The sequence below is a fragment of the Alexandromys fortis genome, unplaced genomic scaffold (genome assembly GCF_014885135.2).
Source record: "Alexandromys fortis isolate MF-2015 unplaced genomic scaffold, M_Fortis_MF-2015_v1.1 scaffold_23, whole genome shotgun sequence".
Taxonomy (NCBI): domain Eukaryota; kingdom Metazoa; phylum Chordata; class Mammalia; order Rodentia; family Cricetidae; genus Alexandromys; species Alexandromys fortis.
In genome coordinates this window covers 3,070,287-3,097,250 of record NW_026067907.1, presented here as the reverse complement: position 1 = coordinate 3,097,250, position 26,964 = coordinate 3,070,287, and the positions used below count along the sequence as shown (strand labels likewise).

Genomic DNA, 26,964 nt, shown 5'->3' with positions numbered 1-26,964 from the left:
GGTCAGGATTTCACTTGGTTTTGTATCCCTGAAGAAACACAATTTAACCTTAACTCTATCCTCCCTGCTGAGGGAAACACAAGTCATGCTTATTTTAGTCATTGAATGTTTGCTTATCTTTACATATTTCCATGATGCACTGATATGTGATTATTCAAAGAAACATGATTTTTTTCCCCAAATAAATCTTGGTAGCTCTCCTTGAGTTTTATGGAATTAGACTTCATATATACATATATATGTATATATACACGCACATATATACATATATATGTATATATACACATATATACATATACACACATATATGTATATATCTGCATATGTGCACACATGCACACACATATTGCTCTATAGTCCATTCTGCCCTTAGTCAAGCGAGAATCCTCTTGTCTCAGCCTCCTGAGGATTTTCTGTAAGTCTCTTGATTTTGCAAATGAAGAGGTAGGTCTAGAGTGACTTTTTTGGGTATATAGCTCCTTGTTAATTCTGGACCTGTGGCTTTAAAAATTCTATCCTACTGTAGATCGTATTCTCTGGCCAAACATACAGCAGAATTACATATACATCTGTAGTTAGAGATGTGGACTACTAGCAGGCTGCATCCAGAGTACCATAGAATTCCTGAGATTACCTACCAGCTGTTAGGGCTACTTTCCTTGCATGTTCAAATGTTAAAGTCTCTGCTTGCTAACAATAAATGAAAGTGATCTAAACCTTAGATGCTGTAGAGAAAAGTAAAAAAATTTAAAGCTAAAGTTCTCTGTAATATTTGCAGCAGAGAGAGAGACAGAGAGGAGAAAGAGAGAGAGAGAGAGAGAGAAGAGAGAGAGGAGAGAACAGAGAGAGACATTTGTAAGCATATTTTTTCTTTGAGTTTTCCAGTTTTGTCTGGGAATCTGATTTTACATGACGGTGAAAATATGTTGTGGAAAATGTGTGTATTTTATATATATCAACATGTCTGATTTGAATATTTGAATATTTATTGTCTATAAAACATGAGAAATATTCAGAGATAAAGATAGAATGAGATATGTAAATTTGGTTGCAAATAAGAAATTCCCCATCAGGAGGCTTAGAATCCCTGAGGTCACACAAGAAGAGATAAGGAATTTCTTTTCCCAGGCTGTTTAATTTTTGTTGTGTAGCTAGAACCCTCCATGAAATTAGTCTGATGTGAGCATTTAACAGCTTAAGAGAGAAACAATTATTTAGAAATCAAGAGAGAAAAGACATATTGTTTCTTCTTTCACAAAAATGTATAGGTAAAGTATTTCATGATTTTCTAAAACTTCATCAAGCACGGTGCGGTGCCCTCAAAAACCCAAGTAGTAGCGAGAATTACTTGTGGGAGGAAACAGGAAGCTTGACAGATAAATGCCCTGTTACCTTTTTCCAGGTTCACTCAATGCACATCGATTCTAATTAGCACATTCTGTGCCTCAGCTCGTAGCTCCCCTTGAGCTCTGCTTGGAGAGTTTCTTTCTTTCTTTTCTTTTTTCTTTTTTTTTCTTTTTTCTTTTTTTTAGAATCCACCCAGCTCATAAACACTGCCACCCCCTCCCTCCTTCTCTCTTTACAAATGTTACAACACAATCAGAAATTGCCTCTGTTCTTTCCTTCCTGCATCTCCAGCAGGTTCCCTTGCGTCAGAAGCCGAGGAAGAAAACTCAAGGTAATTAGATCCCTTTTGTTCCTTTATCCCTTTCTCCTGCCTGTGAGTGTGAATTTTTTATTTTTTTCTTCCTTTCTACTGGATGCCTTCTGGGGGGGGGGTGATCAGAGTCTTGTCTGTCTGAATTTAATATCAGGAGATGGACGGCAGATTAAAATTTTTGGTTGCTTTGGGATTGATTTTAAGAAAGAATGACATGCTGTTCATTTGGACCGGTCCCTCGTGCTTTGTCTTCAGAGCTTAGAAAAGCTGACAGAGCCAGGAAGTCCCTGGTGTCCTAAGTGGGCTTTAACCCTTCCGTGTCTGTTGCATAACTGCCGCTGTTACTATGGGAAGGACCCGTGTGTCTGCCACAATGTGCCGGCCAGCCCAGAGAGTCTACCGTTTTCAACTTACTCTTTTTGACTAAGGTTTTCCGACCCATGCTTGCATAGAAGTCTCACTGCTTCTTTGCCTGGGTATTCTAGGCACCAAATGAATGTTTAAAAATAGAACAGATACATTTTCTTTCTTTCTTTCTTTCTTTCTTTCTTTCTTTCTTTCTTTCTTTCTTTCTTTCTTTCTTTCCTTCCTTCCTTCCTTCCTTCCTTCCTTCCTTCCTTCCTTCCTTCCTTCCTTTCTTCTTTTACACTTACTTTGCATGAATGTAAACACGCAACCATTGCCATGCAAACAACTAACCATTGCCTTTTGTTTTGTCCCCTGAGTTTGGGTCACACTTACCTGTTCGTATCACCTTTGCAGGTTTTTTCACCATGAGTCGGAGGAGGATATCGTGTAAAGATCTGGGCCATGCTGACTGCCAGGGTTGGCTGTACAAGAAAAAGGAAAAGGGAACTTTTCTAAGCAACAAATGGAAAAAGTTCTGGGTGGTACTGAAGGGGTCGTCGCTGTACTGGTACAGCAACCAAATGGTAAGTGGTCCCTCCTCCTGCCCCAGCCTCTTTACCAGAGTGGCCTCTAGAGCACAGGGCAGGCAATCCTCCTGGGGAAGTTGATCCTGATCTCCGGGAGTTGGAGCAGAGCAAACCAGCAGATTTGATTGAGGGCTCATTTCTGCTCCAGGAGCTATGTAGGTTAGCGAGCTGAGCTGCTCGGAGAAGCAGCCATCTGGCTTTACTATTCTGATTGGAGAGGAAGAAAACGGACCCCAATTATATCCTTGCTTAAGGAAGAAGCTGTTTGGGTTCTTCTGATGTCATTTATTCTGTGAGATCCTAGTTGTTTCAGGATCTGTCTGGATAGCGATTGCTGTGGGAACTTTGCCTTGCTAAGGTCCTATTAAAAGTTGCCCTCTACCGAGGGCCCAAATCCATCAATTCAGAGACATGCTATTTATCCCTTCTCCCACTGTCTCCTCTCCTCCTGAACTTTGCCAGGTGGGTTGGTTTGGGATTGCTAACCCTGCATACCAGCCTTCTGTGGGACTGGTGACATTGTTCCATGATGACATTAAATAGACACCGTGAGGTCAACACTCACTGAGGTAGTTGGTGATGTTGTCCTTTGATGGCCACACTCTACTGTGGTCAGCTCCATTGTTTGACTGTGGAAAAAAGAGCTGAAAATTAAATTATCGTATTGTCTTTTGTGGCTGGAGATACTTTGAGAGGGATATCGGTGGTGTTGAAAATAATCTGTAGAGCTTTGCAGATAGAAGTCTGTTGCTAACTCTGGGGAAATGGAAATCCACTGCAGGTTTGGGGAGAACTGGGGTCCCTTGGTGCTGGAAAAAGGACCAATAGAGACGATTTGTTTAATCATTTAAAGGAATAGTACTAAATTAAGTCAACCTGGGGCTGGGTGGTTTCCCAAACAAACACAGCTTCCTTAAGGGGAGTTAATGCTGATTTAAGTACTTCGTGTTTTCTGTTATTTTATTTTTAATTATTGAATTACATTTATTTATTTATTCATTGTATGTGTGTGTGTGTATGTGTGTGTGTTTGGGTATATATGTGTCACCACTCATGTGTGGAAGTCAGAGTACAACTTACAAGAGGAATTGCTTCTTTTATTTCATCATGTGGGTTCCTGTGTTCTAATTCAAGTGGTCAGCCATGGCAACAAGCACCTCATCAGCTGAGCCATCTCACCAGCTTCCATTTTTTTATTGTTATAGGCTATGGCATTTTGGCAGTTATCACTGGTAATTGTTACCTGTATCTTTCTTAAGGTGAGCTGGTCTAAGTTACCCTATAAACAGTCCTGAGGAATTTCTTGATCCTGTAGGATAGACTGGGTATTGTTGCACATGATACATCTACGGGATGCAACAGGGCTCACAATTAAGCAGTCACTCATCTCCTCATTTGGCCAGAAGGTGCTGTCCCTGTCTTGGTATAATGCGAAAGAAGTTCCTGGAGTCACACAATTGCCATTTGGCTCATTTGGCTTCTCCAGCTTCTCTTCCCTTTAGGAGAATGGATCCGGTTACTTTTAGGCATCAGACCTTCCTAGTTTTAGGCATCAGGAAACTCCCTCTTCTGCATGGAGCAGCCACATTGGCTTGGCCTAGAGAGAGAGGAAAGAGTGGAGTCTTAGATGCCTGTAGGCTCCCCATCCCCGTGTGCTTTCATCAGAGACAGGGAGTAAGCTTCAGGATGCTGGTCATGTATTTTAGAAACAGTAAATTAGTAGCATCGGTAGGTTGGTTGGGCAGGGAAGTAGAGGGTTACTTTTGTCTACAAAAGGAAGAGTCTCCCACAGACGACTTCTCATGTCCCTTTGCTTTCTCTTTCCCACCCTCATTCCTGACACCCTAATTGTATGTTTGTTGTGGGTAGACCTCAAGGAAGATTTATTTAGCAGTCATATTCCTTCTATCTGTGTTAATACCAACTGCAAAGTAACAGTCAAACACGCCCTCACAGAAAAATATGCACTTACTGTCTCTACTTCAAGAATTTAGATTTAAGAGCTAAGGCGCCTAAGGGTTGATTGATTCCTTTTCCTTTCTCCATTCCTTGTTCTTTCTGATTTGTGTATAGCAGGATGGCCTATCTCATGGTACATCTGTTGTATGCCAAGGAATGTTCTAGGCTCTCTGCACACAGGTTCTTACCTATTCTTCAAAACAACTTCTAGTTGGGTGTGCTGGTACAAGTTTCTAGTCTTAGCCACTCAGGAGGCCGAGGCAGAAGGATTGCAGTTTCAAAGCCTTCCTGGGCTTTAGAATGAGTTCAAAGACAGTCTTGTCAACTTAGTGAATCACTGTCTCAAAATGAAAAAGAAACATAAAAAGTTGGAGGGCATAGCTTGGGGGCAGAGTGCTTGCCTAGCATGTATGAGGTCCAGGATTTAATCTCTGGAGGGAGCTAGAGACAGATAGAGACAATAGACAGAGACGGAGGGCCTCAGACCTCTGAAGCATGCTTTAAAAGTTGGAAAGATTAAGACTCACAGTAAACTTCCCAAGTCATACATGAAGAATGAAAAGTGCTTCATGCCCAGGCTGCTTTGATTCCTAAGTCCATACTGATTGACATGCCATCCTGAAACTTCCTGGGGATCAGATAAATGATACCATTGAATTACATTGCTTCCAGAAGGAGATGGAGAGAACATCTCCAGAAGGGGCGATTCCTCTGTGAATGTACAAGCTATCCCCTTAGACCCCTTCGCTCATCCCTGTTGCTGTCAGTATTGCCCGAGGACTTTGCCATCCTCTCCTCTTTGCCTGTCTGTTGTTGATACCCGGTAAATGGCTCACCCCATTCCTGCTCATGTTGCTTCTCCCAGCACTACTACCCAGACTTCCTTAGGAAGTCATTTCTCATGTAGCATTTCCTTGGTTTGGAAGGTTCCAGCACAAGCAGCTTCATGCAGCTTCTTACAGGACCATACATAAGCCACGAAATCTCAGCCAGTGAAAAATCTGGACTAGGACACTACCCTCTCACTTTCCTGCGCCCTGTGGATAATGCTCAAACCCACACCCTGGCACAGGGCATCATCTTCACTGGTACCCTCTCTTTCTTCTCACTACTCCCCATCTTAACCCAACCTAAGCTTGGCGATGGAGCTTTGATTCCTATTGATGTGTTCCAGCTCTCTGTGCACCTTTGTCTAGATAGATTCCCTGCTCAGAAAGGCTGTCCCTATTCCCAGGAGCCTCTTCTCCTGCCCATTGCAGCAAGCCTCCCCCTTTTCATAAGGTCACATTTGAATTTAATAGCACATTTTCTGTGTGGACTTACCATATCCCCTGAGCTAAACTTACCTACTCCGTCTTCTTCCTTTTATATTATTTTATAATAGTTTGATTGTCACACACATCCTTCTTTTTGAATATATGTCAGACTCATGTCTTTCATAATTATTTCATCATTATGTCTACATAGAAAGATCATAGGTTTTTATTTTTAGTATTTTAATGTCTGGTGTTTAATAAGTGCTTGATTAATATTTGTTGATTCCTCAAGTGAACGAGAAGGATGAATCATTGATACTTGCTATGCCTAGGGGATTCTGAGAATTGAGATCTTATTCAAGTATTTCTCTTGACAGGAAGTAATTTCCCAGGAATGGGATTTCCACTTCTATGCCAAAAAAATGCAATTAAATTTGGGTTTACTAGAAAGGATCCCTGTACTGTAATATATCCCACACAGCTGTTTCCAACCTTGCTTAACACCTTCTTTGACGCTTTTGGGAGTAGAAGATGGGGGTTGGGTCAGCATCTGAGTCAGAGGTCAAATGTGAATGAAGGCTGGATAGTATGAGTGAGAGGAACCAGCATGGTACTGTAGAGATGATGTCTAATTTTCATACAACCACCCAACATTGATTTTATTCCTCCCATTCTTCAAATGAGTTTACTTGAAAACCAAGAGCTGAAGGAACAGGCTCAGAGCCTCTGAAGAAGTAAATGACAGAGCTGGGATTAACCCTGAGATAGTCCAACACCAGAGCCGGGCTCTTTTCTGTAGACGGTGTGACTCCTCCTTCGATAGGTGGCCTGGGCCCAGTAAATAGGGAACTCAGACACACTGTTCACAAATGGGTAGGACTAGCAGACAGGAGGGAACTAAAGAAGAGTCTCAGGTTGGCAGGGAGATGGACATGTGGTGATATGAACATAGCAGCAGTTAACTGTGAAGGAGTGTGTTGCTGAAGCCTGGTTGAGGGATGGTCAGAGAACGCAAGGGTTCAGATGTGGCCCCTGGCAGTGAGAACTGGAACACATCACACTGATGAAGAGGAGCAGCACAGAGAGAATATGGGACATAGTAGTTGAGGCTAAAGTGAGACAGACCTCCGAGTCTTAGTGCCTGGGTAAATACCATGAAAACTGAGAAAGAATTATTTGTAGGTAAAATGTAGAGTTTTGTATCGATTCTTCATCAGCTACGTATTTGGTTTATTTTTGTGTTATCCATTATTTGTCTAAAATTACTAGAGACTCGAGGGGGTTTGCTGTATAAATGAACTGATATCGATGTCATTTGTGTTGCTGCAGCAACAGTTCAGGAGAGCTGCGGGGCTGCTGGGTAAACCGTCTGACCTTGTTTCATGGAAATTTCAGGTCAGCTCATGCCTTCTGCAGGGCAGTGTCTGACTTAACACGTACCTTGCAGAGTTCTCGGTCCTTTGAGGCTCCCCTTTATCTGTGCAAACGTGACTGTGTTTCCTTTCATTGTCAACACAGTTGCATGACAATGCCTCGTGGTAACTGTGTCACTTGTGACTCTCAGAGGAGCTTAAACGTGGACGGTGCTTTTCTTGGAAGCAGTTTGATGAGCATCTTTTCTATTTAAGCCTTAATCACTTGGTAGAACAGAATTGACCCTTCCAGAAAATCTTACTTGAAAGCCAGAATTTGTCTATTTATAAGAGAACTGTCTTGAGTGTTTTGGCAAAAATGGGGAGCCTTTCTTTCAGCTAAAGAAAAACGAAGAGGGGTTAGCTTCTCACCGGAAAGAAGACGACTTCCTGGCCTTGAGTCCTGCACCTTTCAGAACAATCTGTTCTAAGCCTGAATTGTGAGAAAATAGCTTAGGGAATTTGCCATGGCTTGGGAATTTTTTTTTTATTGACACACTCTTTACTTATGTGGCTTGGTTTTTAAAAAAAACTATTTTTATTTGTTATTGTGTACATATGAACGTGTGTTTATATGTGTGTGTATGTGTGTGCGTGTGTAGTTTGGGTGCATGACACAGGGGACATGTGAAAGTTAGATGACAGCTGTGTGGAACTGGTTCTCTGCTTTTTTATAGGCTCCAGAGTTTGAACTCAAATTGCCAGGATTCTGTGGCAAGCACCTTTACTGGGTGAACCGTTTCTGTAATTTAAACAGTCTCATACACTCTGATATAAGATACAGAGTAGATAACAATATTTTTTTTTGGTGGGGAGAAATCATTTAGTTTTAATTTTATGTCACTTATCAATGAGTCATAAATTTTTCTCACACCTTCACTGACAATATTTCATTTCAAGGAGAATTATATGTGTCTCATCTAGCAGAATGCTGTATTTACTGTCTTAGCTGAAATCCCATTTCTGAGTGCATGTCAAAGAGAACTCCAGTGTATGGAAGCGTTTCTAAAGGAAAGTGAGCTAGTGACATGAACCTGGTGGATTGTAGCCCAGCCTGGAATTTGTGTTTGAGTAAAGAAGAGGTAGGGTCGATGGTCCGTGAAGGCGACAGAGGACATAGTAGTGACCAGGTGACCTTACAATAATATATATGTATATATATATATATCACTTATATATACATGTAGTATACATATTTATAAATATTAATGTATACTAATGTATGCATCAGATTTATCAGCAGGGAAATCATTGAAGTAACTCTATTTGCATCCATTTTTCTGTTAATAACACTATCTGTACTTTGAGCTAATTGGGACCTTTGAATGCAGATAAAAAGCACTGCACAGACACAAAAGGAGCACATACAAAGAATGACACTTTCGTGCATTCCTTAGCAGAAATACACTTGCTTGGGGATGATGGGCACTGCAGAGGCTTCTCTGGAGTTTGTTAGCCATTTGGGCAAGAAGCTGCTCTTGCCTGGACTGCTTAATGGTATCCTGTATGAACTGCATGTAGGACTCACAGAAAAATGACTGCTAAACTTGCCTAAAGGTGAGATGGTCCTTCTTGGGGTTCCTAATTCATGAAAGAGTCTGGCAGACATTCTGCAGGACACAGAAAAGGGTAACTGACAAACTGCCAATATAGGCAAAACTGTCTTTAAAATTTCCTGCTCATGAAAAAGTTTGCTGAATACTATGGGCCTGTAGGCTAAAGATGCCCCAATGTTACAAAAAAACTTTGGGTGACTGTCCAGACAGCATGGTGTCTCTGTCAATTCTAGAGGTTTCAAGCTGCTTACAATGCACTTCCAGTTTACTTAGGTAATATTATATCATTCTGGAGTCTTTAATGGAGTTAAAAATAGTTATAGGTTTCCTTAGTTATAATAAAAGATGAAGTAGGTATAAATATTGTAACTGTAATTCTTGCTTATAACCTGTTTCGTTATACGTAATTTTACTATGTTAAAGTTAAAACCTTCCTTTTCATTTAGACAGAGAGGGGAAATAGTGTGGGGAATCCGTCTGTATATGTGTTGCTTCTATTGGTTAATTAATAAAGCTTTTACAGCCAGTGGCTTAGCAGACTATAGCAAGGCAGGAATTCCAAGCAGATAGAGAAGGAAAGAAGGCAGAGTCAGGGAGAAGCCATGTAGCTGCCACATGAGACAGGTGCACCGGAACTCTGCTGGTAAATCATGAGCCTCGTGGTGATGCACACATTTATAGAAATGGGTTAATTTAAGATATAAGAGCTAGCCAATAAAAAAACTAGAGCTAATAGGCCAAGCAGTGATTTAATTAACACAGTTTCTGTGTGGTTATTTCAGGTCTGGGTGGCTGAAAATGAATGAACAGCCTCCCCCTACATAAAATAGTGGGTGTAAATCTTTAAAGTTATTGTTTTAAAATATTGACTATACATATATCTATATATGTACAAACACAGACATAAAAGTTTCTTGAGCATTTTAAAGGGTGCATTTCTTTAAAATGAAATATATTCCCATTATTGTACAGCTGTCCCCACTTTTCACCTCCTGATCTCTTTTCATCTTTACCAAATTAAAACTCTCCCCCACTACCTCACTCTGTGAATCCCTTCTCTGATTGTCCCTTGAAGCTACCAAAGATTTTCTGTGTGTGTGAATTTGACTACTGCATGTCTACCTAGTAAGTATAATAATATTATATTTATTCTTCTGTGGCTGGCTTGTTTCACAATGCACGACATCTTCAAGTTTCAATTTCCATTCTTCTTGGGGACATCCTAGTGTATCCACATGTTGTATTTGGTTATCCAGTTATGTCCATTGATGAACACTCATGCAATGTTCCTCGTATAAGGACCTGCAAAGATGTCTTTGATGGTCTGCTTTGAATTCTGGGTATAGGTGCAGAATTGCAATTACAGGGTAACCATAGTTTTAGTTGTTTCAGGAATGGTTTCCTATAGCAACTTCTCTCTTCCCTTCCTCTTGATGGTGCACAGGGCTTACAGCTTTTCTAGAACTCTCTCAGGATTTGCTTTCTGGTTTATTTTTGGTACTCACCCTCTTAATGAGTGTGAGGCGATAAGCATCTCGTTGTGGTTAGGTTCAATTTCCTTAATGCCCAGTGACTATGAGCACCCTTCCCTTGCACTTATTGGCCATTTGTGTATTGTCTTTAAAAAATGTTTATTCCACTTTCATTTAAAGCAGAACTATTGTTCCGACTGCTTGGCCTCCAATAGCATCTTAATGATATCTTAATGATGTTCATTCATGGAGTTCCTGTAACAGTCTAGAGAGATTGGAAAGCTACTTGAAGACTTAATATACATTGGATTATGGCAGATTATGTGCTATCTTCTAACTGTGCTATCTCAAGGATTACCATTTATTATTATTACTTATTTTTTATTTCTTCTAAATCTCTAGTATTGACATATATCATTTAAATCTTATATGTTGTTCCTTTTCTTCTTCTGCTATTCTTTTTAATATGAACATGAATTCATTTAGATTTTATCTTTAGGTAATATTTTAATTAATTATTTGAGAATTGCATATATGCAAACAATATATATTGACCACATTTGCTCTCATCCTCCTTCTAAATCCTTTCATCTCTCATGCTCCCTTTCCTAACTTTGTCTTTAATATATAATTTAATTGTACATATATTTATAATTTATAAATCTATAATGAATTAAATAAATTATAAATACATATATTATTAAATATATACACCAATTCCACCCAGTGCAATATATATTAGCCACAGACTCACCCATCAGAGGCCACACCCTTAAAGAAAGCAGATTCTCCCTCCCCTAGAAGCCACCAACTGTCAATAACTCCTTAGCTAGAAGTGAGGTCTTCTGACTTTCTCTCTTGCCCAAGCTGCCGTAGTGACTGGATTGCTCTCCTGTGGGCAACTATGTCTCTCTTCTTGTTTTAACTATGGATGGCAATCCAGTTTATTAGCTATCATGATCTATTATCCATTCTATAATAATGAAAATCAATCAGATTTTTCTAAAACTTCCCTTTCATCTTTATTTCTTTGCTTTTGTTGGGCTCTCCTGGTGAAGAAGTTGGGCAGCACTGATGAAAAGGAAAAGCCTCCCTGGGCTTAGAGGCTTCCAAGAGAGTGTGTGAGGCTGACCAGGGGGTAACTCATTGCAGGACACATGTGCTGAGGTTGTTTTCATTGTAGAGAACAGTCACCAATCTTTTAAATAATGAAGGCTCCATCTTAACTGTTTTTGGAAATAATGCTTTAAAATGACTTTCTTTGTAACATACTTTCATGATTAAACGATTCCTTGGGGGAGAGAGAGCATGAGTCTAAGAGTAGCCCAGAAAGCTGATTTATAGACATAGGATAGTACACCAGATGCTTCATGGTCTCCTCTCCAAAAAGACCTACTGTGGCAGTGAGGTGTCTATATCCCTGGGTGTTTCTCAGGAGGTGATAATGAGGAAGGATTATAAGGATAATTGTGTTGTCACAATTGGTTACTATGAGCAGGAATTTTTTTCTCTTGGGGTAAAGATAGATTGGCTTAGGTTTATCAGAAGGAGACTCCCAGAAGAAGATTTGTCTATGAGTGGTTTATTTGAGAAGGTGATCAGGTCCAGGACTCTCCATTTGAATGTAATCTATACACACCTTCCTTTATTCCTTAAATCATCTCTGCTTTACTTACAATACCAAATACAATATGAACGTTAAGGATATTATTGCTACTGCATTATCTTGAGAACAATGACATGAACATTTTGTGTTTGCTTGGTAGAGACACCTTTGTGTGCATTTATCATTGGTGCTCTGTTCAATCTGTGCATGCAGCCCTTCAGAACTAGAGCTGCAACTCTCTTGGAAAGATGATGACAGATGAGAAGGCAGAGAGAAGCCAAGGATAGCTGCAGGTAACCCAAGCTTAGGCAACCTGGGGAACTCAGTACTCTTGTAAAATACAAAATCCAGAGTGAGTATGCCAAGGGTCAACGGCTGGATTATTTATGTACCAAACCCTCTCAGGTATGTGCAGGAGCCCATTCTAGGGGCTTGATTTGCGAATCTCTTGCAAGGCAGAAGTGTAGAATCAGGGCCCAGAAGACCTTCCCAGTGAAGAGATGCAGCTGCTGGCAGTAGGAAGTCTGGCTAGGGTTCCCTGAGTCACCAGCAGCACCAACTACACGTTATCTGCCCACCCCAGAGCCCTTGATCCTCTCTCTTGCTGGGGCCTCAGCATCCCAGGACTATGGAGGCTTTCTGATACCACCTCAGTCCACATTTAAAATTATAATACATTGAGAATCTCTGGATTCTGTAAGAAATTGTGGCTTTTGTTTATTAGCCAAGACATCTACCAATTGTTTTCTGTATAGAATACATATTTCTAAACACCTGTAAAAAGAAGCCCTCTAGGGATCAAAATCTAATTATATTTATAGGACAATATCATATAAACCGAAATGCAATAATACTTTTAATAAAACACACCCCAAATAATATACAGACAGATTATTAAGCTTGCAACCATAATTATGCTCTCAGTAATTTAATTTTCTCCTCACAGCCATTAATCTGATGCAAAAATGACAAGGGAAAACTGGGACAGTCACAGCTGCTCCAGGTATCAGCAAAGGAGATGGAGTCGAGAAGCTTGCTTGACATCAGCTTTCTCCTTCCAAGTTATTCTTTCTCCTTTCTTACGGATGAATGATAACAATCTCTTAACTCTCTATAACTAGAAGAACAAGAAGGGAGGATAGGGAAGAAAGGATAAAGGGGGAGGAGGTAGAAAGAAGGACGACCAAGCCAAACCACACTTTTTTCTTGCATTCTGAAGTGCTTGCTGTCCCCCCACGACTGGTGGATGCAGCTCTCTGTTCACCGACCCAGGTGAGGCTTGCAGAATGGAAGGTGCTTCATGTGTCCATTTCTGTGTTCCTTTCTGAAAGAGAAGAGAGGATGAGTTACTCATCAGAACTAAACACCGTCATCAATTTCACTGCAGGGAGAGAAGAGGGGAGGCTATAGATTCTGTGCCATTTGCAGGCTCGGGGACTATGTAAATACCTGAAACGTGACAGCCACATCATTGTGGAAAATGCTAGCAATGTCTCTTCTTAGACTAGGTTTCACTATCAATAAATAAACTTCTGTGTTACAGGTCTGGGGTCCCAACCTTTGGCTTAGGCTTAATGGGTGATGGAGTGGAGCAGGAGCCAAGAGATAAGCAAAAGGAAGCAATCCTGAAGGAAGCATGGTCTGCTCATCATTGTCCCCCCTGTCTGCTTCTGCTTGTGGCCCCAAGAGGTCTTTATGACTATCATAGCTGGAGAGGATTAATGTAGGTCTCAGGATATGGTCACCCATCATGGAGAGTCCTCCTCATGGGAGAGGTGTGTGTGTCAGGGGGCAGATCTTTCCTGTAAAGATCTACTGTTTCTGGTATCTGAAGTCCCTGAAACGTAGGTCAACTTTATCTCTGTGCCTTCAGCCTTGAAGGGGGATGAGATTAGGTTAGGTGGACACTCCTTCAGTGATGAATATTCCAACCTGAAGAGGTAAGCAAGTGGTCTATAATAAAGGAGGCAGCAGCAAAATGAAGGTAGTGAAGGCAAGCTTTCAGTGCGTTTTGGTTGTAAGCTTAAGTGAGGAGTCAGTGCTTTGTGGAAAAGAAGCTTCCAGGTGCCTGTTCCATGTGTGTTCTTTAAAGTCATGTGTGAATATAAATTGTGCCATATGTTATCATATGAAGCCTCAGAGATGTATGTAGGACATGCCCCTGAATTAAGGTTTCTGGTGAGAGGACACACTTCTATAGTTCTGTCCTTTGGTCTGAATTTGATTTCCACTTTTGCATGAGAAGACCTCTGCACAGTTTGAATGTGCTAGGGCATCTTGTCTCATCTTTCCTTCAATCTTCGTATCCCTCTAGCTTATATTTTGGACAAAGGGGTTCAGATTATAGTACTGGTCTCAAGTTGTGTGCTTTTTGAGATCCAGCCTCCATGTGTGCAAGGAGAATTTAACCTCCATTATGAGTGCTGTAGGAGAATCCAATCTTTGTGTGTGCTCTAGAATTCAGCCTCTGTGTGCTCTAGGAGAATCTGGCTTTCGGGTGTAGTCTAGGACAATCAGCCTTCATGTGTATGTACTCTAGGAGAATCCAGTCTCCATGTGTGCTCTAGGAGAATATAGCATCCATGTGTGTTCTAGGGGAACCCAGCCTCCATGTGTGTTTCTAGGAGAATGCAGCCTCTACGTGTGTACACTCAAGGAGAACCCAGCTTCCACGTGTGTGTACTCTAGGAGAACCCAGCCTCCACGTGTGTGTGCTCTAGGAGAACCCAGCCCCTTTGTGTGTGTACTCTAGGAGAATCTAGTCTCCATGTGCGCTCTAGGGGAACCCAGCTTCCACGTGTGTGTACTCATGTGTTCAGCTTATTCGAGATGTGTTTATTCTATCATAATACCACTCCATTTACATCCACTCACTGATGCAACGATTATCACAAACTGATTTTAGGTCAGTTGTTTAGGACCAGAGTGACTCCTTGTGTCCATTTACCCTTAACCCTACATTCCCATCTCAAGTCTTGCTTTGCTTTCTACCTTCATGAACTTGATAGAAATGGAGACACAGTGTAACGTATTGTCTCCTGTGTTGTCAGTAAGTGCGATGGATGCTGCCAAGGTTTATGTGCAGCTTAGCAGGAGGTGCTTGCTCCTTTCTAGTGATGATAGTGTTCTCTTATGCGAGCATGAATACATTATGCTCTTTAGTTACCCGCCAATGGACATTTAGGTTGTTTCCTGCTTAAGATACTATGACTAATGTACCTATAAATATTTGCTTGCAACTCTTTTCATGGGTATGAGTTTTCAATGGCGGGGGTGGGTAGGTACCCAGGAGCGGAATTGCTGGGTTGTGCAGAAATTACATGCCTGTGATTTTCAGAAAATGCTGAAATATTTTTCAAAATAGTTTCCACATCTTATTTTAACATTTTCTTTATTGTCAAAGGGAAAAAATGTTCCATCACTCAATCATTCATAGCACATGTATAGCTTTTCCACACAGAATGGACAATTGCCTTATAAATCAAAAATATATTAAATGAAACAGTTGCTTCTTTCAAAATACTCTGGTCTGTAGGAGAGTCAGACCAACAACCAGGACACACCACCATGAGAGGACTGTGAGGGTAGCCCATTTCTTGCTCTGAAGACAAATAAGAGAAAGCCTGTCCCAGACTTGTAGAAACAGATTGCACCCATCATGACTCTTGGAAACTCACATAAGAGGGCCAGGGAGAGGGGTTTAGTGTCACCAGGGAGCTGCAGGCACCCTGCCCTGCTTGTATTCTCCAGCTCCGTTATGGTGCTCTCTTACTCAGCCTCGAATTACACGTCCACAAGTCCACAAGATGCTGCCTAAGTCCACGGGTCATGTTGAGCTCATTGTCCCGTTTCTCTCAAGAGATGAGGTCTCCACTTTGTTCACTACGATATTTTCACACCTGGGACACAGTGAGGACTTGACTGAATGTATGGAAGCTTTTAGTGAGAGAGAAAAGAGTTTAGGGAGAGATGAACACAGATGATTGACACTGGAGGAGCTTCACTCCTGTCCTTGATGTTTGAACTCTGCCTTGATGTCTGAACTTTTTGACAAAAGTAAGACTTTGGTTCTACCTAATGATAAGTTCTGCTGGGGGTGGGGGCAGGGAGTCAGAGGTGCCTGGGAAAGTGGGTGGGCTAACTTGAAAGGAAGTTTGGTTTGTAGTTACAGAACACCCTATGGCTGAGGGCCCAGTGCTGTGTGCTGCTGCACTTAAGATTGATAAGTGTGTACAGTGGCTGGAGGTCACTTTTAAAGATCACGTTAGAGCTCTGGGGAAATTATCAAATACATAACTGTCAAGTGACGTTTTAGAAAGTTAGGAACCCTTAAAGGGAAGGATACCATTCGAGTCAGTTATTTTAGTTCATGGATCAGGCAGGGGAAGATCTGAAAAGGTAGGAGGAGGAGGAGAAGAAAACTGTCATTCCATGAGAAGCTGCCCATTGTGATCGCCACTTCTGTGGCTTTTATTTTTTGCAGGTTAAATAAGCAAGGGAAATTTTTGACACAGCTGATGTGACTTTGAATACAGTGCAGACGTCTTTAGAATAATGGCAAGAGCTGCTGTGTATGAGAAGGAGGGTTCCTAGGGAAACTTTATGCAATGGCTCCGCTCAGGTTTCTTTGGATCTCTAGTTAAAAGAGCTTCAGCCTTTTTAGTTTTGTGGAAAGGAAACCAGTGAAATAAACCCAGTGAACCAAAGATACGTAATTTATCTTTCATTTGTTTAATAATCTGTATTGTTTATTGGGGGCATGTCACAGTGTGCTTGTAGAGGTCAGAGGGCAAATTTTAGGCATCCATTCTTTCCTTGCACCACATTTTTGGTCCGGGGGATAGAGTTCAGATTGTCAGCCTTGGTGCCAAGCACCTTTACCTGCTGAACCAGCTGACCAAATCAATATTTCTAAATGCATGCAAACACTAGTAAAAGCAACACTTGTATGTTCTGTTTTTGTGTGGTGGTGGTGGTGCGCATGCATGCATGCGTGTGTGTGTGTGTGTGTGTGTGTGTGTGTGTGTGTACATGCCTATGGAAGCTAGAGGTCAATGCTGGGCATTCTCCTCAATTGCTCCCCATCTTACTTTTTCTGACAGGGTCTCCCAATAAACCTGGAGTTACCTGACCATGTTAGATATGCTGGTCTGCAAGGCCCAGGGATCCTCCTGTCTCTGCTTTCCCAGTGCTTGGGTTATAGGTGTGGATCATTTTGGTCACCTCTTTTCATGGGTTTTTGGGATTGAACTTGAATCCCTATGCTTATGTGGCAAGATTTTTACCAACTGAACCATTTTCTCGGTCTGTATATGTTTCATTTTCAATTAATTTTTATGTTATTACCACACGAATGAGATTATGATATTGCATAGAGGTGTGTGTCACGACATGAATTGGGTGTCTTACTTAGCTCCAGAAGAACATAGTTTTCTTTGTTTTACAATTTTTTCAGTTTGTTTTTGGTTGAACAGAAGACAAGGATACTGGAGAAGGTGAAATTGTGGAATTCATTATGGCTCAGCCATGAAGGGGGTTCTGCTGAGCTACTAAAGCTTCATCCAGTGAGCACCTGGGAACCATGCAGGGTTTCAATTAGAGGAGTGACACGAAACATGTTCATGATGGACAGAATTGCTATGGGATGTCATTTGGATGCTATATTGGGTTAAAGGAGGGAATTAGAAAGAGGGGAACTGGCTTTGGGGGATTTGTCAGTAATTTAACAAAAAGCTAATGGTGATGGACAAGTCATGACATGGTAGGAATAAATGAATGAACCGTCTGTTAAAGATGCAACCACAACACAACTTTGTGTTTACCTCATGAATTTTGGGAAGGGTTGTCTTAGTTCATTTTCTATAACAAAATACTGAAGGCTGGATAGCTCAAAAAGAAGGTGGATGCTTATTAATTCAAATTCTGAAGGCTGCTGCTGGGACCTGCTTAGCTTTTAGCAAGGACCACATATGGCTTATATGATGGAGAAGCAGGAGGCAAAGTGATTGTGTGCAAAGGGATCCCAGTATGTGAGGTGGCTTTTTGCAACAACCTATTCTCTCAGCAGGCAAATCAGCCTCCAGAAAATAAGAATTCACTCTCATGAGAAAAACCTTAGATTCCCACTGACCTATTTAACATATTCATTCAATTGTTCATCATGTGTTTGTGGTGTGTGGAGTCCCATATGAGTGCATGGAGCCTGAAAGCATCATCTGTGCTGCCCTACTTAGTCATTCTCCACCGTATTCTCCTGAGTCAGGGTCTCTTCCAGAACCTAGGGCTGGGCTGACTGCCAGATAGCCCGAGTACTAGTGTGTAGGTGTGCATGGCACAATGCTCAGCATTTTCTGTGCGTGTTTGAGATTTGAAATTATGTGGTCATGTTTGCACAGCAAGTGTTCTTATCTGTTAAGCCATCTCTCTAACCATGACATACTTTTAGCATTTACTTAAATTTTTTTAAAAGACCTGATTTTCTTTGAGAATACCATAAAATTTATTTTGATTTTATTTACCTATACTCCTTCCCTATCTCCTCTAAGATACATCCCCTATTTCACCATACCCACACACTTCCTGTTCTTTTTTTTTTTTTTTTTACTTATTCTTAATAACCCAATTTTTACAGTGCATATACCCAGGGTGAGAGACAATTTACTGGGGGAGTGGTTAACTGCCTAGGGGACACACCCTTAAAGAAGACTGACTTTCCTTCCCAGAGAAGCCATCAGTTATAAAAACTTTCCCGGTTAGGGGTGGGGGCTCACAAGGCCATCTTATCTCCATGCTATAGTGCTGACTGGCTTGATCTTGTACTGGTCTCATGTAGGCAACCACAGCTCTGGGTTCATGAGTAAAGTTGCTCTGTCACGTTTGGAAGACACTTTTGCTGCAATCTATGACCTCTGACTCTTACAGCCTTTCTCTTCATTTTCTATGATGATCTCCGAGTCATCTGTGTATGTGTGCATGTGCGTGCGTGCGTGTGTGCGCGCGCGTATGATATAGATGTTTCATTTGTGATGCTTATTCACTTACTCTAACTTGGTCAATTGTAAATTTCTATTACATGTAGAAGTTTCTCTGATGAGGTTTGAAGGCTGTATTAGTCTATGGGTATAGAGGTTGTCTTAGTTAGGGTGTCTATTACTGTAACAGCATGACCAAAAACAGCTTATAAAAGTAGACATTTTATTGGGCTTCCAATTTTAGAATCTGTTATGGTGGAGTATAGTGGCAAGAATAGCTGAGCACTCACATCTTGAGTGACAAGCAGAAGGCAGAGGGAGAGAGAAGCCTGGCACAGGGAATCCAGTCTTTTAAAACTGCAAGCTCACCCCCAGTGACAGATCTACTCTAACAAAGCCACACATCCCAATCTCTCCAAATAGTTCCAGCAGTTGGAAATCAAGCATTCAAAACGGTGAGTCTGTTTGGGCCATTTTCATCCAGACCACTCAGAGGTATTAATGTAGAGGTAGATTTGACACTGTTCATTTAGCAGAGCAATTCACTTAAGTTTTAAAGACTTCAGTATTTCTCATCATGGACTAAGACTCAGCATGTATTTTTATGGCGACAGACAGTATCCACACAGGGATAGCTGGAACAGGAGAGCTAGAAATGTCTCTTTTGTCCATCTTTCTCTCTTTCTTTCTTCTTCTCTCTCTCCTTCTCTACCCTCCTTTTCTCTTATGAAGTCTTGATAGATGGTGTCATCTTATTCACTGAAGCAGAGAACACAGAAGAGGAAAAGGCATGATCTTAGTTTGGGCCGTTCTTCAGGAGCTCATCATTTATCCATGTGAATAAAGATACTGGGCCATTATACATCTAGACAAGGAGCTCTCCAGGGATGAATCTCAATTCAAGTTGTGGATTTTGAATGTGTGTGTGTGTGTGTGTGTGTGTGTGTGTATGGTGATGATATGTGAATTCATGGAGATGTCACAAGTCAGTCAGCCATAGTGCTGGAATGGAGAGAGTAAAGGTTTATGGATTGAACTCCGAGGTACCCTGATATCGAAGAGATAGTAGAAGACCTTGTGAAAACTTTAAAGGAGGAGGTAATTAGAAGGAAGGTGAGCAGCAGTGTTGCTAGGAGGCACAGGGGTGGATCGGATTGGGTTAATGTTCACTAGAGTCCAACTTAGGACATATGGAAGAGTTGGATGGGACTTCTCATTGGAAGTGTTTAGGCTTCTTAGAATCTGGAACAGTTGGCATTGAAGTGGCAACAAATGCTTGATATAATGAGAGTTTTTTTCAAAACTAGTTATAGGGATTTATATGAAAATGTCTTAATATAACAGTGATGTTACATATATATATATAAAACATATATGTTATATAGCATGATCAACATGGCCATATAACATAAGATCAACCATTATGAAATGAGTACTTGAGTAAAAAACTCGTACATTTACAAAAATGTACACCAATCTCTATCTAGTTTCAAAACATTTCCAAGACAAAACTTTACTTCCTTCAAGTAGTTATGCCCAATTCTTTTCCCAGGGCCTGGAATACACACACACACACACACACACACACACACACACACACACACAACACACATACACACACATCTATATATATCTGTGTTTTTTTCTTTATGTATTTCTTATTCTGAATATTTCATATACATGTAACCAAATAATACATGATATTTTGTGACTAAAATCTTTCATTTAGCATAATATTTGCAAGGTTTATCTATTTAGCATATGCCAGTCTTTCATGGAGCTTGTGACTATACATAATATTTATCTGTATGGATTTATCACAGTTTGTTTATTGATGATCAGTTTGTATGTTGATTTGTTTCTGGTTGTGAACAGTGTGTACTGTTACCATACATACACACCTGAACATCTGTATTTGCTTTGGGTAGGTTTTTAGCAATGGACCTAGGTTTTCCAAAATTATATTTCTGCATATAATTGTAATTGAAAATCACAGGAAACATTGTGTGTTATATAAAATATCAACTCATGTTGTAGGAGGCTTCTTGTTCATTCCTGGCTGCCCAGACTCAAAATAACTACACAGAAACATTATTGATTAAACCACTGCTTTGCCTATTAGTGCTAGCTTCTTATTGGCTAGCTCTTACATCTTAATTTAACCTATTTCTATTAATCTGTGTATCACCACGTGGCTGTGGCTTACTGGCAAGGTTCCATCCAGTGTCTGTCTCTAGCTGGGCTCCATGGCTTCTCCTTGACTCTGCCTTCTTTCCCCCAGCATTCAGTCTAGTTTTCCCCACCTACCTCTATTCTGCCCTGCCAGACCCAAGACAGATTCTTTTTTAACCAATGGTATTCACAGTATGCAGAAGGGAATCCCACATCAAACTCATGTATTATACATTCCTTGAATGTATACTTTATTTGTCTTTTGTGTTTAAAGATGAGATTGATGAAACCACTGTGTGGTAACGAAAAAGCCTATAAATAAATGAGATATCTATGTGTGCACTCAGTGTATACATGTGTGTGTATGTGTGTGTGTGTGTGTGTATGTATGTATGTATTTTAGAAGGAGAAGTTCTCACTAGAATTGAGTTTTAATTCTTCCAAGGGAGAGCATGCAGGCACATACTTGCATAAACAGAGATATCTAGGAGATAGAGGCTGGGAATGAAGTTGACTAATTATTTCTGAAGAAAAGATGAGTTTCTCTCTCAATGATATGAAAAAGAGACAGAGTAATGAAGTCAACTAAGTTCATCCTGGAACGAATTTAACAGCTAGCTGGTTTCAAAATTAAGATTGTGTTTTCAAAATCAAATTTTAATTCATCTTTTAATATCTGCCAATTCATTTACATTTAAAAAAATTGCATTTCTCTACTGAGGGACATTAGTGTGCCTGAAAGAAGATGTGATCTCTGTTTATGACAAATGACCCAACTTCTCTGTAGATCATCTTAGCTTTTATTTATACGTTATAGATCAACTGGTTCATAGAGAGGGGGCTCCTTGATTCTATTTCTTGTGAAGCTTTTATTGATTTAAAGCAACACTCATCCTATGCTATCCACAGCATCATTCTTTCTTGGGGACTTTCTTCTACAAGAGTCAACCATGGGAGTAGGATTTTGTAAGATGTGACTCTGAGCAAACGCTCCAAACACTTCCTACAGCCTCAGGAAAGAAGTGGTTCTTGCTGAGTGTCTGTTAAAGGCTATGTTTATCTGGGCTCTCTCCAGTCCTAACAGACAGCAAGATGTGTATCTGTGGGTTTGCCAACTTCAAGGCCTGGGCTCTGCCTACCATCTCTAGGCTGCTAAGGAGGTTTTGTCTCCTGTGCTTGTGGCTCGCCACAGTTGTTGGGGGAGAATGATGATGAGCATGCCTCTGGGTTCAGCAGGAAGCAGGACATAGATGGGTTAAGTCTGTGGGTTTCATGAGGACAGAAGGAGAGCAGGGGCAGGCCCAGAGCCTGCTGTATACTGATCATCCCTAAGCTGCATTATATCATATCTCTTTCTGTTGGGGGAAGGGTTGCTTGTTAGTTCCCAGCTACCTGGCTAGTTTAGACCCAAAATAATCACACAGAAACTGTATTAATTAAATTACTGTTTGGCCCATTAGCTCCAGCTTCTTATTGGCTGACTCTTACATATTAATTTAACCCATTTCTATTAATCTGTGGCTTACTGGTTAAAGTCCCAGTGTCTGTCTCCAGCGGGGCTACATGGCATCTCTCTGAGTCTGCCTCCTTTCTTCCAGCATGCCATTTAGTTTTCCCTGCCTAGCTAAGCTCTGCCCTGCTGTCCAAATCAGTTTCTTTATTCATTAATAGTAATCACAGCATACAGAGGTAAATCCCATATCGCCTCCCCTTTTCTGTTTAAATAAAAATAATGATGTGGGAGGTCCCTCTGACTATTTGTTTATTGATTAATGAATAAAGAAAACTGTCTTGGCCTATAGCATGAAAGGAGGAAGGTGGAGTTAGAGAGACACCATGAAACCCCTGCCAGAGTCAGACATGCCGAAACTTTGCCGGTAAGTCACTACCACATGGTGATACATAGATTGGTAGAAATGGGTTAAATTAATATGTAAGAGATTAGCCAATAAGAAGCTAGAGCTAATGGGCCAATAGTGATTTAACTGGTATGGTTTCTGTGTGATTATTTTGGGTCTAAGATAGCTGGGCAGCCAGGAACCAACAAGTGGCCCTTCTCCAACATCTTTCTTTCTTTTTCTTCCTTCCTTCCTTCCTTCCTTCCTTCCTTCCTTCCTTCCTTCCTCCCTCCCTCCCTCCCTCCCTCCCTCCCTCCCTCCCTTCCTTCCTTCCTTCCTTCCTTCCTTCCTTCCTTCCTTTTTTAAGAAAGGGTTTCTCTGTGTAGCCCAGGCTGTCCTGGAACTCACTATATAGACCAGGCTGGCCTTGAACTCACAGAGGTTCTCCTGCCTCTGGCCCCCAAGAGCTGGGGTTAAAGGCATGAGCCACCAACGCCACTCTGCTCTCACGTCACTTCTTATGAAATGTTTCTGTTTCTGTTTTTAGGAATACTAATATCTTTTAAAAACAGTGTATCTAAGTCCATGCTGCTTCATGGACATTCCTGTGGTTCCGCCTCATTTAACCAATGTCTTTTCTAGTTCATGTTGTCAGTGTGTCAAAGCCTGGCAGCAGAGCATTTATGATTATGTGTTTGTTTCAGGCAGAAAAAGCTGATGGATTTGTCAACCTGCCAGATTTCACAGTGGAAAGAGCATCTGAATGCAAGAAAAAACAGTGAGTCCTTTTTTCATCCCCCAAATCCATTTTCAATGTTCACCTAGTGATGGGGTGATTTGGAAGTGGAGGAAGGTATGATTAAAATGTCTGGGAATTTTGAGTGTTGTGAGTTGTCACTGTACAAATATACACTCATAGGGAATGGACATAGAAACTTCTCATTTTCTGGCATGTCAACCCATGGGGTAGATGGGTATTAACTGCCCCCTTACCTGTGCCAAATACACACTAAGGCAAGGGAATCAATGTCAAGGTTTTGACCTTGTAAAGAACAAATAGCAAAGCAGGGGTCACCACACAGAGTTGTAGACCTAACAGCAAGACCAAGTCATCTTAGTTCATGGTATTATTAATACTGGCCTTGCCATTCCGTACTCTGATGCATTTTGGTTGGGACTGTATTCTGCTTTAGAATAAGAATGAACAGTGATGGGGGTGAAGTAGGTTCTGCTAAGAAGGACAGAGCCTGGAGGGTCTGGGAACAGTCAAGAGCTCCCTAGAGAGCTGAGTATACACTTTGGTCACATGATCATTTCAAGAGAACACTCTACTGTGACTTACTTTTATGTCATCTTTGTTCTTTATCTTATTCTTTCTTCAATATCTTTTCCTTTATCTTTTGAAAGGAACATGTTGTTTTCATTGATAAGCAATGAATTGCTTTATTGGGAACCAGTGTTAGCTTTTGTTCTTTGCTATACTGGTATAATAGCTGTGTCTTGTTCTGTATTGATGCTTGTGATTTTTGATTGGTTATTAAAAAATAACTCTGTCCTGTTCTGGTGTGATTGGTAAGTGGAAACATTTTACTTGCTATCACTGATGGGCCATAAACTTTTTTTTTAACTAATATCTAATTTTTTTGTTTACTAATACAGAGCCCCTTATCTATGGCTTCTGAAGAGTTATGTGGTGCTGAAGTGGCATACCTGATTATTTTCATATAACTAAAACTCTACTGTATAGTTGACTGAATTTAAATAATACCGTTCTTGAATGAGTTGATCTGAATCCTGTAAAGTGACGACCCAGGGACTCTCAGCTTGAATGTATTGTTTCTAAACCTTTAAATAGTTAGCAGGTGAAAAAGGTACACCTTTAGATATTTAAATGGAAGTTAAGGAGTGGCTAAGATGCAGTTCTGACAGGATAAAATGACCCCTGCTAACTGGAATAGGGACCAGATAACAGGTGTTTAACCACGTTACTTTAAAAACTCTAACACATGTGCTTTTCTCCTTTCTAGCGCATTTAAGATCAACCACCCAGAGATCAAAACCTTCTACTTTGCAGCAGAGAATTTACAGGAAATGAACATGTAAGTAGAGACGGCTGCATCTGGTCCCTAAGAGAATGAACTTACTTCAGTCAGGCATCAGAGTTTTACGCCAATGGTCATGACACTCATTGTCCTATTTATTTTTGTTACTTAAGTTTGTTCTGTTAATTCCTCTAGCCATTATAAAAGCATCTTGCTTTCTTCTCTAGCATGTGTAGTCATTTGTGGACATAAACTTGTCTTAGTGACTGTTTTAGGGAGTAGTTGTAAGATTCTCCTGAAGGAGCCACTGAGAGGAGAGAGTAGACAGAAGATGTGACGTGATGAGAATTCACACCACAGGAGAAAGACCCATCGCCACTCAGGCTCTGCAGCCTCTAGTGTGTGCTGTGTGATTATCACAAAGGCTCATGGACTTATTGCCTGCTTCTCCTTGCATCACCCAGAACATTTACTTCTGGTGCACCTGACTTTAAAATATATGCTAGCTCTGTTTCTGGCTTGCTCTGTTAGGTCAATGCACTCAATTCCCACTTCGCTCCTGGTTTAGACAAAGATGCACAGCACTGGCTATAATTTGAACGAAGCGGTCTGTGAGGTGCTGCCTCGAGGCACCAGAAGACAGCCTATCAACTTAAAAAGACTGTTCCTGTTGATTTAAGAACATCATATAATAATTTAATGTTTATGGATCATGTATAGTATGCCCCATTGACAAATATGGTGGGTAGTAACAATCAAACCCTCCCACCCCACCCCATAATTCTTCCATTCATAGAGTTTAACCTGAAATGCTGCTATCTATTGTACATGGTAAACATTTCATTGCTTATCTTCCATACATAATCCATCTTTGCCTTCTTGTTTCAGAAAACTAAATAAAATAGATGCTATCTTCCCTCATACACTTCCACCCCCCTTCAGGTCACCTCTTCTGCAGCATGGTCTAGCTAGGAGACTTCTCATTTGCTATACACGCTTAGCTTACCCTCACGTCATCTCTCCAGATGAGGACAAATCACTCACACGGAGTTGGGAAACCATGGGTTAACTGTCAGAGAAGAAACTACCAACAGTGTCTCTCAAACATGTCCTTGATAGACAAAGAGAGTGTCGCTTCACACACTTTCTCTTTGTAGCTTTCGCCCCCTCCCTTGCCTTTCTCAAGCACCTGAAGGGGAAATAAAAACCAGACACATCAGAAGAGAGGGTGTATACCCTTCAAAGGTCAAAACTTGTCTCTGTACGGCACTGGTGACACAGTCCAGCCCATCTGCAGTCACATGCTCTGCAAGTGTTCAGAAGAAGGTAGTGCACTTGCCTAGAGGTGGTTAGAACCCAGAGATGGTGACTGCCAATCTGCCGCTGAGCCACCACTGAGGTCCACAGGGCTGCCTCTGGTCTATAGGGCAGGGAGGCAGGGTTGCCCAGCATCCCACTCTGATAGCTTCTCGAGCAGCATGGCGGGCATCACATGTCTTTTGCTTTATCCCTGTTACCATCTTTCCCACCTATGTTGGGACTGATCCTTTCAAAATAGTTTTCATCTTCCCAACGAGGGTTAGTGAAAGAAATAGTTCTCTTGAGTGCCATGTAACTTAGTGAGTGTCTCCTATGCAGAAAATCACATTTTCAGTCAAGAGGAGGTTAGACTTTTATGAAATTATTGGACTGGATGTGTGGATTAGAGACACAATGGGGTCAGTTACTACAACCCATAGCTCTCCATTATCTTTTTATTTCTTTGATATTTTACTTTTAGATCTTTTAGTTTGTAGGAAGGGAAGGGCCAGCACTATATACTTATAAAATCAGGTATAAACTGAAAACTATTAGTCTTTTTAAAGTGAACAATGACATAAATTTTATTTTATCTGATTTAGAAAATGTGCTTAAATTTTTTGGGCACCTTTTTCTGTTTGCTATGCCTTATTTTTTGAGACATTATTCGTCACTGAACATGGAAATCATCATTTTGGCCAAATTTTCCGGCCAGCAAGACCCATGGATCTGTCTGTCTCTGCCTACACCCTAGTGGTGAGGCTACAAATGAGTGTCACTGTCCAC

The 26,964-nt window shown here is 40.9% G+C and overlaps 1 protein-coding gene across 1 annotated transcript in view; it reads left to right on the top strand.

The window, feature by feature from the left end:
* Ipcef1 (interaction protein for cytohesin exchange factors 1) overlaps nt 1–26,964 on the top strand; it is a 143,023-nt gene that overhangs the window by 70,358 nt on the left and 45,701 nt on the right. Inside the window, exons 4-7 of the mRNA XM_050135837.1 lie at nt 1,639–1,678; nt 2,423–2,592; nt 23,542–23,615; nt 24,865–24,936. Of these exons, the coding sequence (XP_049991794.1) occupies nt 1,639–1,678; nt 2,423–2,592; nt 23,542–23,615; nt 24,865–24,936 (356 nt within the window). The remainder of the gene's footprint in view (nt 1–1,638; nt 1,679–2,422; nt 2,593–23,541; nt 23,616–24,864; nt 24,937–26,964) is intronic.